The sequence below is a fragment of the Amphibalanus amphitrite genome, unplaced genomic scaffold, assembly GCF_019059575.1.
Source record: "Amphibalanus amphitrite isolate SeventyFive unplaced genomic scaffold, NRLGWU_Aamphi_draft 000659F_arrow, whole genome shotgun sequence".
Lineage (NCBI taxonomy): Eukaryota > Metazoa > Arthropoda > Thecostraca > Balanomorpha > Balanidae > Amphibalanus > Amphibalanus amphitrite.
In genome coordinates, this window is record NW_024882153.1 from 116,944 (window position 1) to 138,597 (window position 21,654).

The 21,654-nt window shown below is 59.0% G+C and overlaps 1 protein-coding gene across 5 annotated transcripts in view; it reads left to right on the forward strand.

Annotated features, from left to right (window-relative positions):
- Nucleotides 1–21,654, forward strand: part of LOC122364148 (titin-like) — an 88,851-nt gene that overhangs the window by 51,561 nt on the left and 15,636 nt on the right. For 2 of the 5 annotated variants that reach the window (XM_043334271.1, XM_043334269.1), the window contains exons 3-6: nucleotides 6,560–6,595; nucleotides 11,144–11,344; nucleotides 16,572–16,717; nucleotides 18,024–18,174. In XM_043334271.1, coding sequence (XP_043190206.1) covers nucleotides 6,560–6,595; nucleotides 11,144–11,344; nucleotides 16,572–16,717; nucleotides 18,024–18,174 — 534 coding nt within the window. Of the gene's footprint in view, nucleotides 1–6,559; nucleotides 6,596–11,143; nucleotides 11,345–14,726; nucleotides 14,873–16,571; nucleotides 16,718–18,023; nucleotides 18,175–21,654 lie in introns of those variants that run through there. The other 3 variants (XM_043334273.1, XM_043334272.1, XM_043334274.1) reach the window with 2 other exon arrangements.

The window sequence follows — 21,654 nt, forward strand, 5'->3', positions numbered from 1 at the left end:
GCGAATCGGTCCCTGGTCCTTGGCTCAGGGTCGAAAGGTCGGGGGCAGATAGGTGGACAGACGAGGAGGCGGGCGTGGCGTCAGAAGGGGATAACGTCTGACGTATATGTGCGTCTGTGTGGAGGACTGTTTGTCAAAAGGAGGTATAATCATTCATAATGACATCATGTGTGCCCATAATTCAGCAGAGTAGTCTGCCCTGTGCGTCGTCACCTCTCATCATGAGTTTGTTTTCTTAGCTGATGACGTTTCTGACTCACATCCGGCTTTCGCGCCGCCGCTGCGCCGGTGCCTCGGAGATGCCCTTCTGCGGCCGCTCGGAGTTATGTATGCTGAGCCCGGGTCGTGTCCGCCGCCGGGCGCCGCTTTATGCATGCACTCAGCGCGGCTCGGTATGCAGCCTGTGTCATGAGCGGTGCGTGCGCTGTGCCGGAGCGGCTCACATCAGCCCAGCGACCCGCCGAGGTCACCCGAGCGCCCACCAAGGCCAGACGCGCGCGCCGCACCCTCCGTGTGAGCTGGAGCGCCGGCAGCTCACTGGCGGCACCCAGAGGTACGCAGCCTGGCTGAGCACCCAGTGGGCACTCCTGCCGGGCACCCAGTGGGCACTCCCGCCGGCTGGGACGCGCCCAGGTCGTCCGGTCAGGGCCGGCCGGTCGCAGCGGGCGGCGGCGGCGGTCATGAGACACGGGGTGCGGGCGGCTCAGCTGCGCGCCGTGCTCAGCTCAGCGCCCGGCCCAGGAGCAGCCGTCTGGACCCACTTTGGAGCCGCTCCCGTCTGGGCCGGCCGCGTCCGGAGGGCGCCTTCCGTGAGCTACATTCGAGAGTAGCGAGGCCTGAAATAGACACAGGGAACGCACTGCTGAATCGGCGTCGATTTGACGAGACTGGAGCGAGCAGCTGTTTTCAGCGGACGTTGTGTGGACCGGTCACTGGTCTGCAGCTGGTCACTTGTCAGGGCCAGTGCTCGTTGGTGCATCTGCAACTTGCAATGTGCATTCCTCTTTCGGGACAGCACAGATGATCGAGCACAAACATCGGAGCTCGAGAGGCGTGCACGAGTCAGCTGGGACCCGGAATTCGCCCGGGGCTAGGAAGCGACTTCCTCGGCGCAGTTTATCTTGTCTTTGCAGGCCGTTGGTGTTTATTTGGTCGATCGTTCACGGTATATGGTGCTGCGACATGACGGGTTCACTGAATCCTGAAGTGGCGGCCGGTGGGAAAATGCATCGGGTATTGCTCTCAGTTCGAGCTATAGCATTTGATACAGGCTGCTGTTTGTCCCGGGCATTGGCTCTCAGCATCATTGCATTTGGTTTTAATTATACGAATGTTTTGCATGTGTTGGAAGTCCCTGAGAGTCATTAGAGGAAGAGCGAGGTAGCTGGATTTCTGTCTCTAATGTTACTGCACCAGGTGAATGTCATTTCCTTAGATCATTATTGCCGACGGAGACCGAAGCTTTGTTTGTTCACATTTTACTACGGGCAAGTCATGCCATTAAACTTTTTGCAGTAAACTAAGGTGCAGCGATTCTCAGAAGCCTTGCCTAAAAATATTTCTTCTTTATCGCTGACCGATGCAGTAAGAACATCGCTGCAGTGAACTGCAGCGCAGTGCGGCTTGTGACGGTTGTTCCTCGGCCGTTCTCCGGCCCGGCGAGGTGGTCCCATGTGGAGCCCTGTAAACACTCCGTGACGGACTGGTGCCTCGCCACGGGCCACCCACCGGCCGGCCGTCACGAGCGAGAGCCAACTCATCAGTGACGGAGAAATACGGCCGAGAGCCGCCGCCGCCCGTATGTACGGTGCCGCTCAGCCGACCGACCGCGGGACCCAGCGGCGCTGGCTGGAGGCCTGAAGGGGCACATAGACGGGGAGGCGGGTGATGACTATAACGGGGTGGGCGTGGTCACTGATCAGGGAGGTGGGGAGACGGGAAATGGAGAAAGACTGGTGGGGGGATGAATGGGAGGTGGGCGTGGTCAAGGAACCTGGACGTCAAGATGGAGAATGAAGGTAGAAAACCAAGCGAGATGAAAAGAGATACGCGTGAAGGAAGAGGGAGCTTGGTCGGCCCGGTGGGTTCATGCTCGTTGCCCGGTCCGCTCCTGTCTCTCCGCCGGCTCCCACCAACTTCCAGTTGTAGCGCTCGTGTGTGACGATAAGACAAGCTTCTTTTTACCCACGCCCGCCCTTCGAGAGAGCGCTTTTTCGGTGCCGGCGCCTATAAAGCACCGCCAATCAGCTTTCACATCTGAGTGGGTCCGAGAGGGGCGTGACCCGGCCCGGCGGGGTGTATCGCACGCGCCGAGGTCGTGACCCCGTCTGATAGGCGGGCCACGCCTCCCAGCTCTGCCGGCTGCAGGAGTCTCCTTCTTACAGCGGAGAGACGGTGGGTCGCGGCGGCCGGAGACGGAGCGGTTTGTTTATGGTCACGTGCCCGTGGAACCGGCTGGGGGGGGGGGGATAGTGGCGGGACTGATGCTCCCTCAATGAACTGCAGACTGGTTTTCGGGCTCTGCACGGGGGGTGGACATATAATATTCACGCTTAGTTCCCCCTTTCGAAGCATCCGCAGACACGGCTCAGTTGCTTGTTTTGCGGTACAGCATACCTTCAGGCGCTCGCTACTGCTGCCATCTAGTGTTGAACTTGTAAGCTATTGCTGAAAGCTCACAATGCCACGTTATATTCAAGTACAATTTCTTTTCTACATCAGTTTGGTTCTTTGCCTCTAGGCTCTATACATTTACTAGCAAATGCTGACTAGACCTGAACACTAATTTAAAACGTCTTTGTCAAATCTGACTTAGCCGCTTACCTAGAGAGGCTCCCCATTACTGCCATACAAGGAGAGATTACATTTACTTCCCGAATAAATCACCGTCGTAGAGCCAGTATTCTCCATTTAAAGTGTCAAGCATACAATGCCAGCGTCCCAATCCATTTTAGCATGGTCACTTGTGGGAAGTCAATGGCTGTGCTGCGGTTGATTCGCGTTGTTCACGGTGCTGTGAGTCGCTGACCTCTGAGGGGAGGAGCTGGCGATGGCTGAGGTATGACATACAGCGTCTGTCAGTGCGCTACTGCTGCGGTCACCCCTCACCGTACCCGCCAACGACCGCGGCCAGCTCGTAACGAACCCGCTAACAAATGCCGCCCAGAAATGACCTGTCGCTGTTGTAAATGGGCGCCGTTTTGAATCGTCATCGAACGTACAAACAAGCAAGCCTGCACGCGCGGAAAGGAATGGAACTCCAAAAATAGATTTACGAGCAGATTATTTTGATAAATAAACCCGGCAGCATGTTTATGTTATTTTGCGAATTCAAGATTTGTTATTAATTGTTCCATTGTGGGACGCTCTACTGTCCGGATTCGCCTCAACAGGCAGCTATGTAGGTATCTGTTTGCAGTACCGTGCAGGATCAAGTCGGTTCACCACCACCGCGAGATCTATGCCGAGTACCGGCCTATTCCAGGTCTCTGTTTGAGGACACCAGAGGACTACCCTCTGTTGTCAGTGTGCTCTTGTCTTGCTTACAGTACACAGGTTACCCATGCACGGTAGGGATGTGGGACGATGCTTTGCCCGTCCCACCTAGTAAGAGAGCGTCAGCGTTCCGTCGGCCAGCCATACGGCCGTGCTCTTGTTCGGTCCAGTTGGCGTTTTTATGAAGGTAGCCCGTGTTCGTGTTTTCCCGTTATTTAGATAAAATCTCGATTATACCCACATGCCTTGTGGAGCGGAGCGTCTTGTTGCTGCTATCGTCTCGGTTCTCGACATAGGCCATTTATCTTGAACCGACTGGATCCCTCCCGTTTGTGTTATATGGGCCGCCAGATCGGAACCATTTGTCTGTGTCCCGGTGGCCAATGGTGAGCTGTTTCTCATAATTATAAACCCACCGCAGTGTGCGTCCCTGGAATAGTTTAAGTTTGTATCATCCCGGGGGCCGATCAGCCAGCTCAGGGCTGCCGCTCGTGACCTGCACCGGTCTAATTGGCGCTGAGTCATGAGGCTCGCGTGCGCTGACATCACTCTGCTGGCTTCTCGGTGCCTCCCTACACGTGTTCGGTGCACCAATGGCCGCCCGCGACCGCCACCGGACGCCGAGTTACGCGGATCCCGGCACTGATTTACGCGGATTCCGGCTTTGAGTTACGCGGATCCAGACACCGAGTTACGCGGCCCCGCCTCGCTGACCGGCCGCATACCGGGATGTGTGGCGACGTGACCATTCAGGCGGAATTAGGACGGAATCGAGACGGGATCTGGGCGGGTTCCGGTCATTGGGTGCCTGCTATCTGGACAAGCAGCTCCCGTGAGACAGGTGCCGCCCACGGATGCACCGTGCTGCTCCGATAGGCCGCGGTGGTGGCGCAAACAGGCACGAAACGTGTTCCTGAGACAGCCAGACAGATACGACCAACACCTAAACACGCCTTAACATTCCAGCCCCCTGCTCAAAATGTCATCAACCAGTTCATGAGGAGCGTCACATGTCAGATGACACTGCAGTATTATTAGCCCTGTGTGGCTGAATTTGATAGCTGGACAATGACTTTGTGGGCGCGTTAACGGTTGACCTGGAAAGCAGTGCATAGCGTTTTTCCGCATGATTGCAAGCTTACTTGCAGGCTGATGCTCAAAACAGCTCCGTCAGTTGCACTACGAGTGCATGTAGGACATTAGGACAGCTGCCACCGGAAAGATACCTGACCTTCTGGTGACCTAGTCGAAGGTGCGTTGTTTACTAGGCAAGCGAAGCCAGGCGTGAAGCCTCACAGTAGCGTAATGCCCCGATGTCTCGGTGCGTAGGCCGCATTTCAAGGTAACCTCTGCATCAAACGGTACACGGGTATGGGTGCCGGGCTGTGGAGCTGTGTGGAGCGGGCGCTAGGCGCGGCTGTTGAACCTTATGGGTGGGAGGTGCCGCACTCAGTCTCTCCAGTCATCCACTCGGCAGGGGAGCGGGCTCCTCTATAGGCACTGTGTTTTGTCGCTCCCCTTACAGGGGTTTTCCATTTCGCCGGGATGTGCACTTGAGGGAAGAGAGAATGTTTGGCGGATGCTCAAGGATGACTGTTACGGTTCTGTTGTGGCCGGAAACCGCGAGTTCACGCAGGTAATAGACCACACGTCACAACCGAAGGTCTTCCACAGTGCGTGAAATCAATGCTAAGGGTGGCAAAAAGAGTGGCTTCCCCCAAAAATGCATCGTCGTCTCTTTGTATAATGTGTCTGTTGCCCACTTTGTTGCTGGGTAGAAATTCCAATCTTCAGCGCCATCGTCAGTTGTCATTCACGGTGAGCACCATATCAGGCACAATTAGTGAAATCCGGACCGCGATGCGTCGATAAGAAGTCCGTTTAATGGCGCGCGCGCTGGTTTGTTCGGCACCGATAAATCAATTGGTGTCGCGATCGCAGTCAGCTGCACGCGACGTGCCATGGTTGTCTTCGTTAGCCCACCGATACGGCGGCCCTGGTCTCTGCCGCCCCGGCCCGCGCCACTGCGGTCACGCCGACAGTGTATGGCGTCTCGGAGCGGGCCCATGGCGCGAGCGAGGCAGCTGCGTGGTGCGTGCTCTTTCCTGTGACCTTTCCTGTGGCGTGTCGCCCTCGTGTCGGCCGGATGTCAGCACATGGCGGTCCGGTACGGGTCGAGGAAAGTCCAGCGGCGCCTGACTGCGAGTTCTGGGAACGTCCAGTAGTTGGTGGGCGGCTTAGAGTGGCCGAGCTCGCCCTGTCAGTTCTGCAGTGATTTGTAGAGTTACGAGAATGATACCGCGGTAGTTATTGGTGGTTAGGTATGTAGCTTCTTTGGGAGCATGATAGTATTGTGTGCGCTGCCACCAGGCAGCCTGTCGCCTGTTGCTTTGTTTATGAACCCTCACGGCGCTCAGATGTCGACAATCAAAGCCGGTAATGGCAATAGACCAGCTCAGCCACGCAATGTCACTCAACTGCTCCCATGAGTCACGACCGATGTGATATGTTTGTTTGTGTGGACCCATTGATAGATCTCTATTGGCGGTCGGGTTTTTCGTTACTGTATCTCTTACATATTTCATGCCTCGCTCGTCACGAAAGGGTTGCCTTGAGGAGCATTAGTCACCAGTAAAGACCTGTCGCTGAACGGAGCCCGTGTCTGAGGTAAATATCCGGGATCCAGAACCCAAGGCCGGGCGGCGGCCCGTGTCGCCGGGTACCCTGTGCCGACCGGCGGGCCGGGTCAGCGTTCAGTCCACAGACGGGTGTTTTATCGACCCAAACCGCCCGTAAATCGGCCGATTTTCCGTAGATAGCGGCGGTTGAGCCAATACACCGCGGCGACTCTCTGTGCTATCTGTCACATTCCGGCGTCGGCGGCGCGGCTTTGTCGCTATCGACGGCCGGCGCTTTGTCGGGTAATGGTGACGGCCGGCGGCCGGTGACGGCGGACCGTTTCGGGGACGTGGTGGCGGTTTTTAGGGCGATGGCGCTGCGCGCCGCGTGGGTCATTGCTGCCAGTGACGGTGATGGTGACGGTATCTGTGTGTGCCCGTTTCAGAGGCGCGGCTCCACCGGCGTAGTGCACCGGAGGCAGGTACGGGTGAGATGGTATCGTCCCCATAGCTGGCGGCCGCCCGCCGCGCCCCTCTGTAACCGTGACGTTTTTTGTGCAGCGCCATGTTTGTCTGGAGGGGCGCCCGTAACCACCCGGTGTCCGTTACATCTAATTAGCGTCCAATGGTTGTCCTTTTGTCGTGGCGATGTCCGTTTGCTTCTAGCGCCTTTTTAGACCAGCCTAGCAGCCTGCTTTTGCGACTTGTTTTAGCGTCCTGCTATGTTTGAAGCCTGCCCTCTGGGTTTTCGTTGCATGCTGGGAACTTTGTGTTTGTCACAGACCTCCACTCTCCCCAGTCACATTATCTCCGTAACCCGATATTCCATTCACACGGGCTCTGCAAGCATGTTGCAGGTCATGAATGATGACACTAAAGCCGGTTCGATTGGTTTGTCCTCGCAGCTGGAAGGGTGATTTCATCATCTGGCAAATCTATGACGTTTTATGGCGATGGGCTTCAGCGAAAGCTGAGTGCCGATCCACTGGAATACCGGTCGTTTATGAGTGCTGTTGTTTAGAGGTTAGGATGTTCTCTCCCACCGCCTTAGTGCAGCGACTGCTAGGATCTTCCCCGCTGGATTTAGGCATATATCTACCAGTACCTGCATGTGAACGTCTTTCACACTCAGTACACTAAGCTTTCTTTTCTTTTCTTTTTTACTTTCCAACGAAGCCTTTTTCCTGTTCTTGTCAATGTGTAAGTCTTCCGCTGGCTGAATCCAGAGTGATTTCTGGACTTCTTTTTAGCTTTTACAGATGATGCTTCCTGTCATGATCATTAGAGTTCAGCCTTGAGAAGTCCGTGGCTTATCCCTTTCCCTGTGCCACCCGGCTGCATGCAATGTAAACACGCCAGTAACTTAATACGGCCTATGGAAATGTGTCGCAACCGTCCCACGGCGCCGCCGCTGCCAGCGACAGCCGGTAATTAGACGAGTTATCCCTTTCCCGATCCTGCACCGTCTTAGTCTGAAATACTCGGTAACCTGATTTCCGACATACGAGCGGTGCTTTGGTCACATGATGTCACGAATAGGTCCACGAATCGGCCATTTCTAGCTGTCATACCCTCTACCGGTGATGTTATTAATCGGTAAAAAAGTATCGACATGCTTGCATTCTATCTAAATGCTACTGAATTGTACAGTTTAAATCGTGTATGAATAGCTTGTCAGTTCCCTTTAACTTTTTTACCATATCATGTCCTCCGTTTGACGTAAAACGGCTTAATTCTTGCAGCGGCTGGGTAACAAAGGCGCTCGCTCGGTTCGCTCAAGACCCAGCGTTGCAGTCACTGGTCGCTATTCCGTCGCTCCTCTGCTCCGATGCCTACTCCCTATAGCGCCCTGATCAGCTCGGCCGTCAGGACTCCATCAGCTCCGGTGTAGGTTCTGGCGTGTTCGCAGCACCCACATCACGCTTTCTCTCGTGTATCCTTGATAAGCCGTGTCGGCATCTCTCCGGAGCAGCTGGCAGCCGGCCCCGACAGACGGCCCCGATCGCGGCTCCAGCACTGGGTCACGGCAACGGTACCTACCCGTCACAACACTGGCGCGGCCGGTCAGACACGCCGTGACCCGGCGCCGTGGACCGTGACCTGCCCGGGTCACGGTCTGCCTCCGTGCTGCCTCATACCTGCTGCAGGTGCTCTCTCGCTCCGGGATGTCCCGCCTCTCTCTGCCCTGCTCTCTCCACTCCAACCCTCCCCTCCCTCCGTCATTCTGCTGTCTGTAGCCGCTCCAGCAGCCGCCTGGGCCGCGCCACTCCTGCTGAGTGTGTTTGGCTGCAGTGTGCAGCGTGCACGCCGCCCGGTACGCCGCAGACCGGTGTACCGAGTGGTCGCGCCGCGCCGGACCGGTCAGGGCGGCCGGTCCACTCCCCGCAGTTGGCGGCGGCCGGCCAGGTGGGGAGCACGGCCGCACCGCGGTCCGGACGCCGGGGCTCTCTGTGCCAGCTCCGCGGCCGGTGGGGACTAGCTGTGGCGTTTGTCCAGTGGTGTGCCTGTGTTTTAGTGCGTGCTGAGGGGGGCGTTGTGAGTGTGTGAGTGTGTAGTCACTAGCGTGAACAGCCGTGGATGGCAGGCGGTCGAGAGAGCGGGAAGATGGCCACCGACAGGTCGGCTGTCTGCGTCAGTCGAAAGACTGCGACCACTGAGACGTCAACACTCAACAGCCCACCTTTCCTCTCTCCTTCCTTCCCCGTCCCCGCTGTGACAGGACCGGTAGTGGCGATACACTCAGTGGAACCGTCATCCTCTGATAGCGTAGCGCTGACCTCTGGAGGCCGTCTGCCGCGCTCCGTGGCATTTCCGGCCAGGCGGCGATTCCTGGTGCCCCGGCCAGTCGGCGGCTGCTCCCTGGTATGTGGGAGAACCGGGGTAACTGCAGGGCACAGCCAGCTCGGTGATCTGCTCCCGGTATGTGGGAACGGTGATTACTTCAGGGTGGGTGATTACTGATAGGATGCACTTCCCTTAGTGAGACAAGTCGCCACTCTTCTGGGATGCATGCATTTTGCTGGACGTGCACGTTTCGTCAGGCTGTGCCTGTTGGTAGGTTTACAGCAATTCATGTTGGAACAGGATCATACTGGTGCTTTTGTCAGGCATGGCACATGGTTCCTCAGAGTAAGACCAACTTTATTCAGATTGAGCCTTTGTTTGGCTAAACTTAGCCTATTCTCCACCGCGAAGGCCATCCTGGTCTCTCATGGAGATAGTGAAATCACGTATGTTTCCATATTTGGAATAATCCTGTTCCACAATCTGATGAGGTTTCGTGTAGCCCGATTTCTGATTTACTTTTCCAAATACCATATGGATATGAGTTATGACGTCTTTCGTTAACAGGAATTTCACGTTTAGATTCCGTAGGAATAGTTTTCCCGATAATCTTCGGAGCTTTTCTTGTTTTACGAGAAAGTAGGGTTACATCCCTCCCTGTGATTCTGTTCCAGTTCCTCGAACTACTCTCGGCCATAACTCGAGCTCACAACTGATCAGATAGGTATGTGGTTAGTACTATTCGATGCATTGTTCGATACTACCGAACAGCGCCGAGGAACGCCGTAAATCTGGATGACCCGCCCTCCCATCGTTATGGCCTGCTACCGGGTACCGTCCCCGCTGAGGGAACGCCTTTTCTGCCGCTGATCCTCCGGAGAAGCGCGCTGTAACTGGGAGTCGGGGTGACCGAGCTCTGTAGAAAGGTCGTTCGCCTGTCGCCGGGTGTACGAGTATCACTGCTGTCTGTGTGGAATTCAATACGTGCGTTCGCCGTCGAGTGGCATCTACCAGGCCGTCCTGCCTGCAGCGCCCACCCAGTGCGCTGTGCGTCCCCCGGTCCGGCCGCCTCCTCCCTCCCGCCTCCCTCCCGCCGACAGCCCGTCTGTGGGCTCGTGCCGCGGATTATCACGTGCACTCGGAGCCGGTCTCGGACAGCTCGGGCCGGCTGCATTCCGTGCATACTGAGAGGGCGAGCTCGGCCGGCATACTGAACGCCGCGGCCTCCTTTTCCACCTGCGCTCTGCCCCACTGAGCGCGGGACTCGACCGGGCTGGTCAGTGGTCAGTGGTCAGCGCCGGCCTGGCTCCGATTGGGTCCTCCGGGGTTGGAGCTCCTTGAATATCTGCGCCAGACGGCCCAGACCCCGGGCACCTCGGCATTGACTGCACTTGCAGAGTGCAGGTGGTTCAACCGGGTGGGGTGAACTGTGGAGCGGTTCGGCCTGAGGCGCCCACCCAGGTCAGATATGAAGCAGCGTGGGTCTGCCGGAGGCCGCGCAGTCTAGAGCTGCAGACAGCACTACGCTGGTTTAGTGGACGTTAGGCAGATCGTTTACACCAGCTGCAGAGGTTGCAGTGGGGAGTTGTTCCTCGTATCGTACACAACAGAAGAGGTTGTTAGAGACCAGAGTCACGCAGCCGTCGAATTCACGCAGGCTTAGCACTTCAGTGTAGGTCTCGTACTCAGAATTAAGAATAGCATCGACAGGCAATCGCACATGCCTGTGACTGCAGCGAGTAAAATAAGTGGATTTGTTTGTCTGCTGCTGCTAGTCCTCCCGTTCCGCCGTCCTCAGTAGTCCTGCCGAGCTCCTCTCCATTCCTCCTGTGTCCGTCCGCGGCCGGCTGCGGGTCATTCACCGCCGGTCGCTCTCGGTCCGCGCCATTCACAGTCCGCAGCTCACCGTCCGGAGCCGCTGAACGCCACCTGTCCTTGAGCGGCGCACCGGGCCGGGCCGGCCTGTTTTCCGCCGCCGCGCCGCCACGGGACGGAGCCGGCGATTTTGTCCGGCCGCGGCTGCAAAACAGAGGGCCGGCCGACCGGTCCGGCCGCGCCGCGCCGCCACGGGCAGATTCCGCGATACTGGCAGCGGCCGCGGCGGCCGGTGTCCGGCGGTGACGCGCCAATAGAGCGAGCGGCGCCGCCCGAGGAGGCCGCGCCGCCGCCCGCGTCCGCCGCCCGCGCGCCGTGCCGTGACGTGATCTGTGCCGTGCAGTGACGGGACGTGACGTGTGCTGCTTCAGGTGTCCGCCGAGGCCACAGAAAATATCCCGACGCGCCGCAAGAGCGTCGGACCGAAGCCGGCGACTAACCCGATGAAGTTTGTGGCTGCGGGACCGGCACCTCTACTACGGACCGCCTCCGAACAGATGCTCAAGGCTGAGAAACTCAGGATGGCCGCCAAGACAGCCGTCAAAGAGGAGGAGAGCGCCGCCTGGCAAAACGTGAGTACCCTCGGGTAGGGGAGTCCGGGCGGGGTGGGACTCGCTGGCGTGTCTGGTGTTACTTTTAGTTCGGCATTGAGGTCTCCAGATATGTAGTTAGTTTGTTCTTGTTTATCTTTTTCCTAAGTGCGTCCTGGCCTTTGTTTGGCCCCATTTCATCGTGGTCGCTACAAGAGTTTTGTTTATTGTTCAGGTTTTTTCCCAATGGATCCGTCTGGCTCTGTACTGTGCCTATGGCCGTGAGACTGGGGCAGTAGAGCCGGAATATTTCCTGGCTGAGCCGCAGTCGGACAGGGGTGCATGGCCGACCTGCCGGGGCCGCGACCTTGGCCGCTGCCTGGGAGAAGGGCTGCAGAAGCGTGGGAGCGCCGAGTGGACGGTCATCGTGATGAGGCGGGAGTGGGCCGGGAGCCGCCGACCGGGACGCTGATTCGGGTCAATTTGCACGGCCGGCCGCGGTGCGGCGGGGACGGAGGGCCGAGAGGTGTCAGTCGGAGTGATGGCGGCTGTCACAGGGACCGTGAGGGTCTGTCATGAACCGGCAGGGCCTGTCAGCAGCCAGTCGCCAGGTGCCGTCCAGGGCTCCTGGAAGCCGCGGGTCTGGAGCGGGGTGAGGTGTCCCTCAATGTCAGAGCCACTCGCTGTGGAGGGGCGGCGCGACCCTGGACGTATCCAGGCCCCGGTTAATTCGCACATAAATTGCCGGAGCGCCGTCAGTAAGGGGAAACGTTTACCACGGGAAGCCCGGCGTAGCCTTGACGGCGTGTTAAAGATCTGTCAGGGTGCTCGGCTGAAGGCCACATATAATTTGACCGTGTTTGGAGCACTCTGTCTCGGAAGCAGCCGGAAGGCCGAGTCATACTCGCAGGCGGAAATCTCCCACGGTCCTTAACTGCCCTCTGCTAGATGATTAGTTGACAAAATGTCAGGTATGGTTAATGGTAGCATTGTTGATAGACTGAGATCGAGATAACTTCACGAAGAGTATCACTCGATTAGCACGAATCACATAATTTTGCTCAAATCATGCCCTGTGTGTGAGTCCCTACTTAGGGGTACACTGTGTTTGTGTATGACCTCGCGTGACCCGGTGGGGTGGGCGTTATCGGACAGCCCTCCCCTGCCGGAGCTGTGGCCGGCTGTCTGGTATGTCTGGCGAACAGAGTTCTGTCGCGGGTGGGACGGTCCCCTATCAAACCTATCACACTCGACCCCAGCCGCGGCGGTGACCGTTCTCACCTGGCTGAGAGGGCCGAGGGACGGGAGGATGGACCGATAGGGGAGATAGAGTGGGGAGGAGGGTATCGCCGCAGGGGAGGAGAGGGTAAAGCGATAAAGGCGGATCAGCCGATGTGGAGAGTGAGCCTTTCGTGCGAGTACTGAGTATCTTGTGGATGGGCTGATACCAGATATGAAAGCTAGGGATGAGGACATCCCGGTCGGGCTGACCACACCTCACACTCGACCCCAGGTGAGGAGCGGTTCGGAGGCGTGGACTGGCCGATACCGGACCCGTCCCTGTGGCTCCGGTCGGGTCGGGTGCGGTCGGCCGGTCGGACCGGGGAGATCCGATCTCGCTGTTTGGCTGCCCGGTCGCCGCCGCAGGCTCCCACACCCGGCTGCGTCGAAAGCGGCGCGGTGACGCTTTTTGTGGCTGCTGGGCGCCGGCGCGGCTCCGAGGAGACTCTCACTGGGCTGCGGAGTGGTCCGGTGGGTCATATAACGCCGCCGTTTGGGTCATATAACCCCGTCGGTCGGGTCCCGGCACACACACGCACCTGCCGGGTCGCTCGCTGACCCGCCCGCCCTCCAGGACGGTCCGGCGGTGACTCACCATGTCCGGCGGTCAGAAGCACCGATCGACCGCCCGGTACCGTGCCGGTGACAGCCCGCGCTCCGGCCTACGCCACAGGTTGCCGATGCCGACGCTGGCTGGGCTCGGTTATACTGCTCGTCTGCTACTGGGATTGCTGGGACGGTGGCCGATCCGCCGGCCTGTGGTTTTGTCAGTCCACAGTGGGTTGGTGGGGCACCCAGTCACCGCTCACTGCTCAGTGCTGTCACAGAGCCGAACAGTTTATCGAGCGGAACAGCTTCGAACCTAGCGATCTAACGATCAACTGGCAATACGTTTCCAGTCGTTTACCGGCCTCTGTTGAGACCCATGTAGCTCTCTCGGCCGCATAATAGCTCACTTAGTTCGGTATATGTGGCTGTGTTGAGCATTCCGTTCCGTTTCGCTCGGCCCCGTTCCGTTCCGGCCCGTTCCAGCCGGCGCGTCGTGCGGTCGACTGCCGCGCGGCGGTGGTCTCACAATGTCGCTGGGCGCAGTCTCGGGGAGCGCCGGGGCCCGGCTGGACCTCCGTGCTACCCGCCCTGCCGACGGCCTCGGCTGAGCTGCGATACAGCCAATATCGACCCTAGGCAGCCCTACAGTGATCTGTGCTCGGTGCTCATCGTGCTGCCACGCTACGTTCTGCGTGTAGTCAGCTGTGCCGCCGCGCCCTGTCCGCTCACGTGGTCTGAACCTGCCGTGTGCCGCCGGTTCAGCGCCCCGCCCCGTGCTCCGGTGCTCCCGTGTTCCCGCTCTCGGCACGGGAACCCACCACGCCGCGCAGGCCGGAAGTTCACGGGGCGGTGCCGCCGCGGGCCGGGCTGTAATTCGAGCGCGGCCGACTGACGGCCCGTCACGTGAGCTCGCCCCCGCCCGACGACCCCGGCGGGCCCCCGGGCGTCCAGTGGGGTGCCGGGCGCCGCGGCGCAGTCCACAGCCGCCCGGGACGCTGTGCTGTGCTGAACTGAGCTGAGCTGAGCAGTGTGGAACTGTGTGGAGCGACGCCTAACTAGTTAGTCGCTGGATGCTGGAAGTTTCTATCTCGACAAGTGACGGCTGCACGCTGTTGTATTTGAAAAGTGCTGGTGCCAGTTGCTGCGCTGCTGTGTTTGAGCATTACTGCTGACAGGCGGCTCGGACGGTTTGTTTGAAAAGCGCCGCTGGCCGTGGTCCGTCTGCGTGTGCTGAGGGCGAGAAAGTGTCGCCAGGTGCGGAGCAGGCGGCGGCGATGTAAATTGGTGGCGAGCGGCGCCCCACAGACTGTCCTGCCGGCGGTGGTGATAGCGGAGGAGCGGCACCGGCGGTCGGAGACGCCACTCCAGACGTTAGGGAGGCGCCGGCGATATCCAGAGAAGCAGTATTTGGCGAGTGAGAGTGCGGAGGAATGGTGGCAGGCTGTGAGCAGTGGAAGGCTGTGAGAAGCGCTCTTTCTGTGGACTGTGACAAGTGGTCCAACCTAGCTGCTGAAGATTGGGCCGAGTGAGCTTCGTTGTGGACCACAGCAGCAGTGATCACACGGCGTTCGTTCCTGACCGCGACTGGAGTCGGTGGTGCGATCTCTTGTGCGACTGAGGAGTCGAAACTCGGCTGTGATGGATTCTGACGCGGCGATGGACCCCCGTCTCCAGGGCGACTACAAGAAGTTTTTGTTTTATAAGCGGCTGCACCGCTGGAGCCATGGCCACGAGGTGGAGGTGAGGTGGGGACGCTGGTGATGGGGAGTGTCACAATGTTATCCTCTGGTTTCGGTGTCACAGATGTCAGTGAGTGCGGCTCGTAATTCGACAAGCCGTAGTAATTTTGAGCTCTAGCTGATGTCTTACGATAGGTGGACGGTCTATACGACAATGGCCGATGCCCTGATGTGCAGAGACGACCATGCGGCATCTGTATGTGGCACTGTCCAGTGTCCAGTGTCCACTGCCCAGCCTAACGGACGATGCGGTAGATGCAGAAGGGTCGTCCGGCCGCCGCACTGCTGATGGTATCGCTGGCTCTGCAGTCCAGAGGAGGCTCCAGGTCGTTGCCACGGAGTTCCGTTCGTTTTTCCCTCAGCGGGTCGATCCACCTTGTGATGTCCGCAGCAGACTGTGCTCCGTTGAGCGTGAGCGAGGAGCGCTTCTGCCCTGAGCGGTGGACCTTCACGCTCTGGAGCTGTGGCGCTGGCTGGGTAGTTTTGCTCCGCTGTGGTGAGCTGACTGCTGTGCCAGCCCAGCGCCGGGGCCACTGTTGGCCGGTGCTGTGAGCCACTAACCCAGCTCTGGTGCATGCCGTTCGTGCCGACGACTCGTGTTGCAACAGACGAGAGTCAATCGTGCCTCAGCATGTCATGTAATCCTCCGAGTCAAGTTACTACGCCGTGACATTTAACAATGTGCAAGGGAATCACCGTTCCTTTGCAGTGTGCTCTGTGCTCCAAAGTCGCGCCACGTGCCCCAAGCCCTGTTTGATTTTTAGACATCATAATCACATCAAGAACTCTGAGACCTTGCTAAGTCCGTTTGTTATTCCCTTGTCGCTCTGCTATCAGGTGCTCCTCAAACTTCGCCCACCTGTCGCATTTCATCATCAAAAGCATCCAGTGGAAAGTGAACAAACCACTCCATAATTGTGAGAGCTCCTCTATGCTGTCAATCATCGTTCGGTGCTGATTAACTCTGATGGCCGCTCGTCACGGCTCCCCGAACCGGAGTGGCCCGGAGCGGCCCGGAATGGCCGGGAGCAGTCCGGACGGCCCGGAATGGCCCGGAGCAGTCCGACTCCGGACGGCCCGGAATGGCCCGGGGCGGTCCACACGGGAGCTCTTTAATCATACATGGCTGGGCGGCGGTCGGCGCAAGCGCAGGGACCCAGTCTTTGGCGCCGGTTCATGACGCTAATGCCGCTCCATGGAGGGGAATGTCGCGCAGTTTGGCGTGCCGCCGAACTGCGCCGTTCGTTGGTCGAGTGCCGGATTTTGCTGGACGCGGCGGGGACCCGGTGCACCCGACCGTAGAGAGCACAGCTGGTGCACGGGCGCGGTCAGGGGTCAGCTGAGGGGTCATTGTCTCATCTGCACAACAACGGTCCGCACGTCACTTAGCTGACATCGGGTGTCTGCTAGCTACTGACTGGAACCGGGGCAGTGGCGCAACAGCCCGTCACATGGCTGAGATACTGTGCCGAGTAATTGCGGCTTTTCTTCTGCTGCAGTGCCGTAATTGTCTCCCCCGTGCGTGTTTTTCTTCCTTTCTCCCCGTGTGACAGTTGCGCCGCGCCGATTTCAACGGTAAGCCTTGCGGCGCAGTATACCTTCAGGCGTCTACTGCTGGTGCCATCTGGTGACTGAATATCGAACTGTGTCAACACGAGAGTTTGACCGACGACTGACCGCCGGTCGTGTTTCGCCGACAGAACCTGGACAACTGGAAGTCGTCGCGCAGGAAGCGGCAGGAGGACGTCATCGAGCGGCTGACGGAGGTGAAGAAGATGGAGGAGGACGTGGGCGGCTCGCGGCGCCGCAACAAAACCTTCGGCGAGATGATGCAGGACCGAGGCGGGTGAGTGGACGCGGGGGAACGGGAGGGAACCGGCTAAACAACAACGCCTCTGTTCCACGTACACTGCTGTAAAATGTGTATTTCTGTGTGTATGTCACGCTGATAGTGGTTATAATTTTACATTACATGCATGACGTGTGCTCCTCCGTTTTCCTCCACCTTTTTGTGTGCATCTACAATTACGATAAAATCTCATATTGTGCCTGGATACGGTACGTTTAGTTCGGCCCGCTGACTCGCACTGAATTTGCTGACCTCACCACTAAAGTCGTGTATTGGCCGTGTGCTCGGACCCTGCAATGAGCCCCGCTCAGTCGTCGGACGCGGCCCACTGACTCAGACAGATGGTGAGGTGTTTGTCGCCCGAGTCCCTTTCACCGCAGCGCGTCACCCTTTCCGCTACACCACAGCCTTGAGGTTGAGGAAACGCGCCCCAAAAATCGTCCCGACTCCTGTAAATAACGCCCGGCCGGCCCTCCTTCCTCCGACTTTTATGGCCCACCGCATCGGCCGATGTTTTGCAGGTCGGTCGGGCGCTGGTAAATGTGCCGGTGGGTGGCATTGTCCTCCGTTTGCGCCCGGTCCCCGGCTGCCCCCGTTTCTGGGAGCTGGCGTGCAGGAAGGTGTGATCCGTCCTCGTTCCACCAAGGTTATGGATGTTCTGTGGACCGGCGGCCGGTCACGCCACTCGCTGGTAGGCCTGTGGCACCGAGCGGCTGGACCGACCCGGCTCCGAAACCGACCAGTCGCGTCCGGGCGACCGCGCCGCAGCGACCCCTGCCGCGCGCTGCAGTGACCGCGCTGCAGTGACCCGTGCCGCAGCGACCCGTGCCGCGCGCTGTAGGGACCCCCGCCGCAGTGACCCGTGCCGCAGCGACTCGTGCCGCGCGCTGCAGTGCCGCGCGCTGTAGGGACCCCCGCCGCAGTGAGCCGTGCCGCAGTGACCCGTGCCGCGCGGTACAGTGACCTGTGCAGTGACCCATGCCGCGCGGTACAGTGACCTGTGCAGTTACCCGCACAGCCCGTCTCCCCGCTGCCTGGTCAGTATGAGAGGTGCGCCGGTATTTGGCCGCCGTTAGCGGTGTTTGCGGTATGCGGTCCGTTCACCCTCCTTGTTATCCTCCTGTCGGTGTCCTGTGGTAGGAAAGTGGCGGCGTCGCTCCGTTATCCAGCCATGCAGGAGTGAATTGTGTTTCATTGGAGCTGTCCCTTTATGTGCGTCATTTCAGTACGAGCCTGGTGTCCATGGTCTCACTCCATGCTGCTGGGTCCCGTCTCTAACCCCCGCTCCCTGTTCGCTCTGCAGGAAGGGCCGGCGCGTGCTGCAAGTATTCACTGACGACGATAACGACATCAGTAGTCTGCTGAGCGCCAAATCACCCACCTCCAGCGACACAAAGTCCGACCTGGGCTTCGCCACCAGTTCCGACACGGGCAGCGAGCCCAGCGACCAACAGGTGGGTCACGGAGGTCACTAAGGTCAGGTCACTAAGGTCACCATACGGGCAGCGATCTTAGCGACCAACAGGTGGGTCACGGAGGTCATACAGGTCAGGTCACTGGGGTCACGGTACAGGCAGCGAGCCCAGCGACCAGCGGGTGGGTCACGGAGGGCACAGAGGTCAGGTCACTGAGGTCACGGTACAGGCAGCGAGCCCAGCGACCAACAGGTGGGTCACTGAGGTCACAGAGGTCAGGTCACTGAGGTCACGGTACAGGCAGCGAGCCCAGCGACCAACAGGTGGGTCACGGAGGTCACTAAGGTCAGGTCACTGAGGTCACGGTACAGGCAGCGAGCCCAGCGACCAACAGGTGGGTCACGGAGGTCACTGAGGTCATGTCACTGGGGCCACGGTACAGGCAGTGAGCCCAGAGACCAACAGGTGGGTCACTGAGAGCACAGAGGTCACACAGGTCAGGTTACAGAGGTCGGATCACGTGGATCACAGAGGTCACACAAGGTCAGGTCAGTGGACCGATTCACTTGCGGTAATTTTTGTAGGGTAGTTGCATTCCTTCCATCAAGTATTGGACTATACCCGATACATGTGGGTAACGCCTCACGAAGGCTGGTTGGGTGGGTCACAATTCGCTCAGGTCAAAGAGTCGCAGAGGTCAAACCGCTGGGTCACTAGGCATAGCAGTCAAGCCAAGTTCAAGTGGTTTGATTACAGGTCACAGTTCAGCATACATAAATAGTTATTTTCAAATGATTATCTTAAACCTAAACATAGACCCTGTCTGTGTGCCTAGGAAGCACACAACACATTGAGCAGTGAGCACTGATCAGAGAAGGTCAAGTGGCCGTGTGGGTTGGTATATCGTGGGCTGGTCAGCTTAGTGTCAGATCCGGCTGTAACCTTATCACAACACGGTGGCTTTGTGTCGCGGGGCGACCTGCGGTATGTCGCCGCCGACAATCGGTGTCTGTGGCGGCACCTGCACGGGCAACAGAGCACGGAATGTGACCGGCCGCCTCCCGGTGACCTCTGCAGCGGGGCTCCCGTAGGTGGCTCGGCAGAGCGGTCACCGCACTCAGACAGATTATTGTATGTACTGTTTATTGGACTTTGTACAACACACATGAGCGGGGAATACAGTACATCACGGGGAACAAGGCTATCCAAGAGCCAAAAAGAATTACAACCTTCCTTAGCATTGATGAAGATTGAAGCCATCGCGTTGATTGTCGTTATTGTGAACATAATGGACAACACGGTGTCGCATGCCCATATTTTTGCTCTTTTTACCAAAGTCCCTAGTTATGACTCACATGCTATGTGTGAATAGGTCTAGGATGTGTAATTGTGTGGTGCGCGTGTGCGTGTGCACTGTGCATGTTTCCCTGTATGTAGTTCCGTGAGCGACGTTTGCACGCCAGCACAACCGGTGTGAGCGGGCAATGAGGGCCGCTGGCCGCGTGGTGCGCTGATTGGGTCGTATTAGTGCTCCAGTTTCCCCAGAATACCGGCCGGTCTGTGTAATCCACTTGTTCCAACATTAGCCCCGCCGAGTCGCCGTTCCTCCGCCTGAACGGGTGTTATTTTCAGACTCCGGGAAGTCTGGCCCAGGATCACGCTTATCATTTCAAACCAGTAATTTTGTTGAAAGTATCCGTAGTATACGGGATCAGTGAACACACATTTGGCGCTGGGTTTCACCAAAGTGGCGTCTGTAGCAGGCCCCAGTGGCCACAGTTGCGGAACAGTGCCGGTTTCACCCCGGCGGCCACCGAAATGTTGTGCAATTTTCCATAATACCGCGGTAATACTGCCGGGGCTGGGACGCGGCCGGTCTCCCAATCCGACGGGCCCGTGGGAGCGCTGTGGTGACGTCATAGGACACCGGCCCGGCGCCGCGCGGATGTGCTTTACCTGGGAGCTGCGTGATGCGCCCATTGGAGACGGCTGTGGCGCCGCCGGCCGCGCTCAGGTGGCTGTGTTGACACACAAACGAATGGTGGGAAAAGTCGTGACGACCGCCCACCGCCCGCCGCCCACCGCCCACCACCCACCGCCCACCGCCCACCACCCACCGCCCACCGTCCTCACCCAACGGCCACGGCCCTCACCCTCCGCTACCGCCCACCACCCACCATCTACCGTCTCACCGCTTACTTGTCGAGCGCCTCTCACGCCGTGGAGGTGCTGCTTGCGCCTTGTAAGTACGAGTGCGGGTCCGAGTCGGTAAATCCCTCTTTTGGTCACAGTCACGCACACAAACACGCTGCTCACGTGATCGCTTCTGCCGCTGACCCGACTGGTAGTTCCCGCCGACCCCGCCAGATGTCGGGCCGGTCGGCGGCCGCCCTGACCTGGCAGATGGCAGTGCCGTCGCCGCCGTCCTGGAAACCCAATCAGCTGGTGCACCAGGTCGCGTGATCGGCCTTCAGTGCCGATCGGAGGGGAGGGCCTGTGCCCAGACTCGGCGAGCGGCGGTGAGTCAGAAGCTCCGTACGGCGGGCGGACCGGCGCGCTACCAAACAGGCAGCCAGTGCCGGGGCCGTGCAGCTCGAGCTGTGTGTGCGCGCGGGTGGCGGCGGCTCGCGTGTTCCTCCGTCGCGCCGGGTGGCTCCAGCAGAAGGCAGGGCGGTCCATTGGAGCCAGAGGTAAGCACGGGCCGGATGCAGCGCCGGTATTTTTGTGTTCATTTGGCCCAGAAACAATGCTCGACAAAGGGCATTGTCTTCGGGAGTCGGCCGGTGCGCCGTGACCATGCACCAGACGTGCTCCAGTTTGTTTTCATGCCGCAGAATTTTAACCCGACTTGGCGTTTGTAGGTGCAGGCTCGATTCCTTGCCTTTTTCTGCTGACTGCTGCGGTGTGTCGCATATGCCTTCAGCATAGCGCTGCGTGTTGCGTAAGAGTCGAAAAACCCACACTTACGACCACCTCTGTCATTAATTTGATGGCCGGTAATTTAGCCGGTCTCCGCCCATGGTCCGGTGCGAGATGAGCCGAGGCCCGGGCCCGCCCCTCGTCAAAACGGAATCTAAATGCCGCCACTGGCGTTTCGTGCGGAGGTCAGGCGCGCGTCGTTCGGGCGAAGCGGCACGACACGACCCGCGGGGTTTCGTCCGGGCGGAGACGCGGTGCGTGGTGGCACACCTGGCTGCCGGGGTCGGGTCGGGTTATTAGATATGCTACGGCGCCGCCGAGCGACCGTGGCTGCCCGGCCTATCCGTCCTCACAAGGTCACCGGTGGCGTCCTGTGACGAGTCTCCGGGAGGCGACAGGGCTGCCGCTCATCACAAGTCAGCGAGAGCCGGCTGCCTTCAACGGGCGCACACTGATGAGTGAAGGGCGCCGCCGATATTCAGGTGTCCTCGCCTGGTTAAACGAAGGTCGGCGGCGCGCTGCATATCGTCCCGGATCGGCCGGGACCGGGCGCCGAACACGAGCGGACAGCTCTGTCGCCGAGCAGCGGTCCCCTCTGGT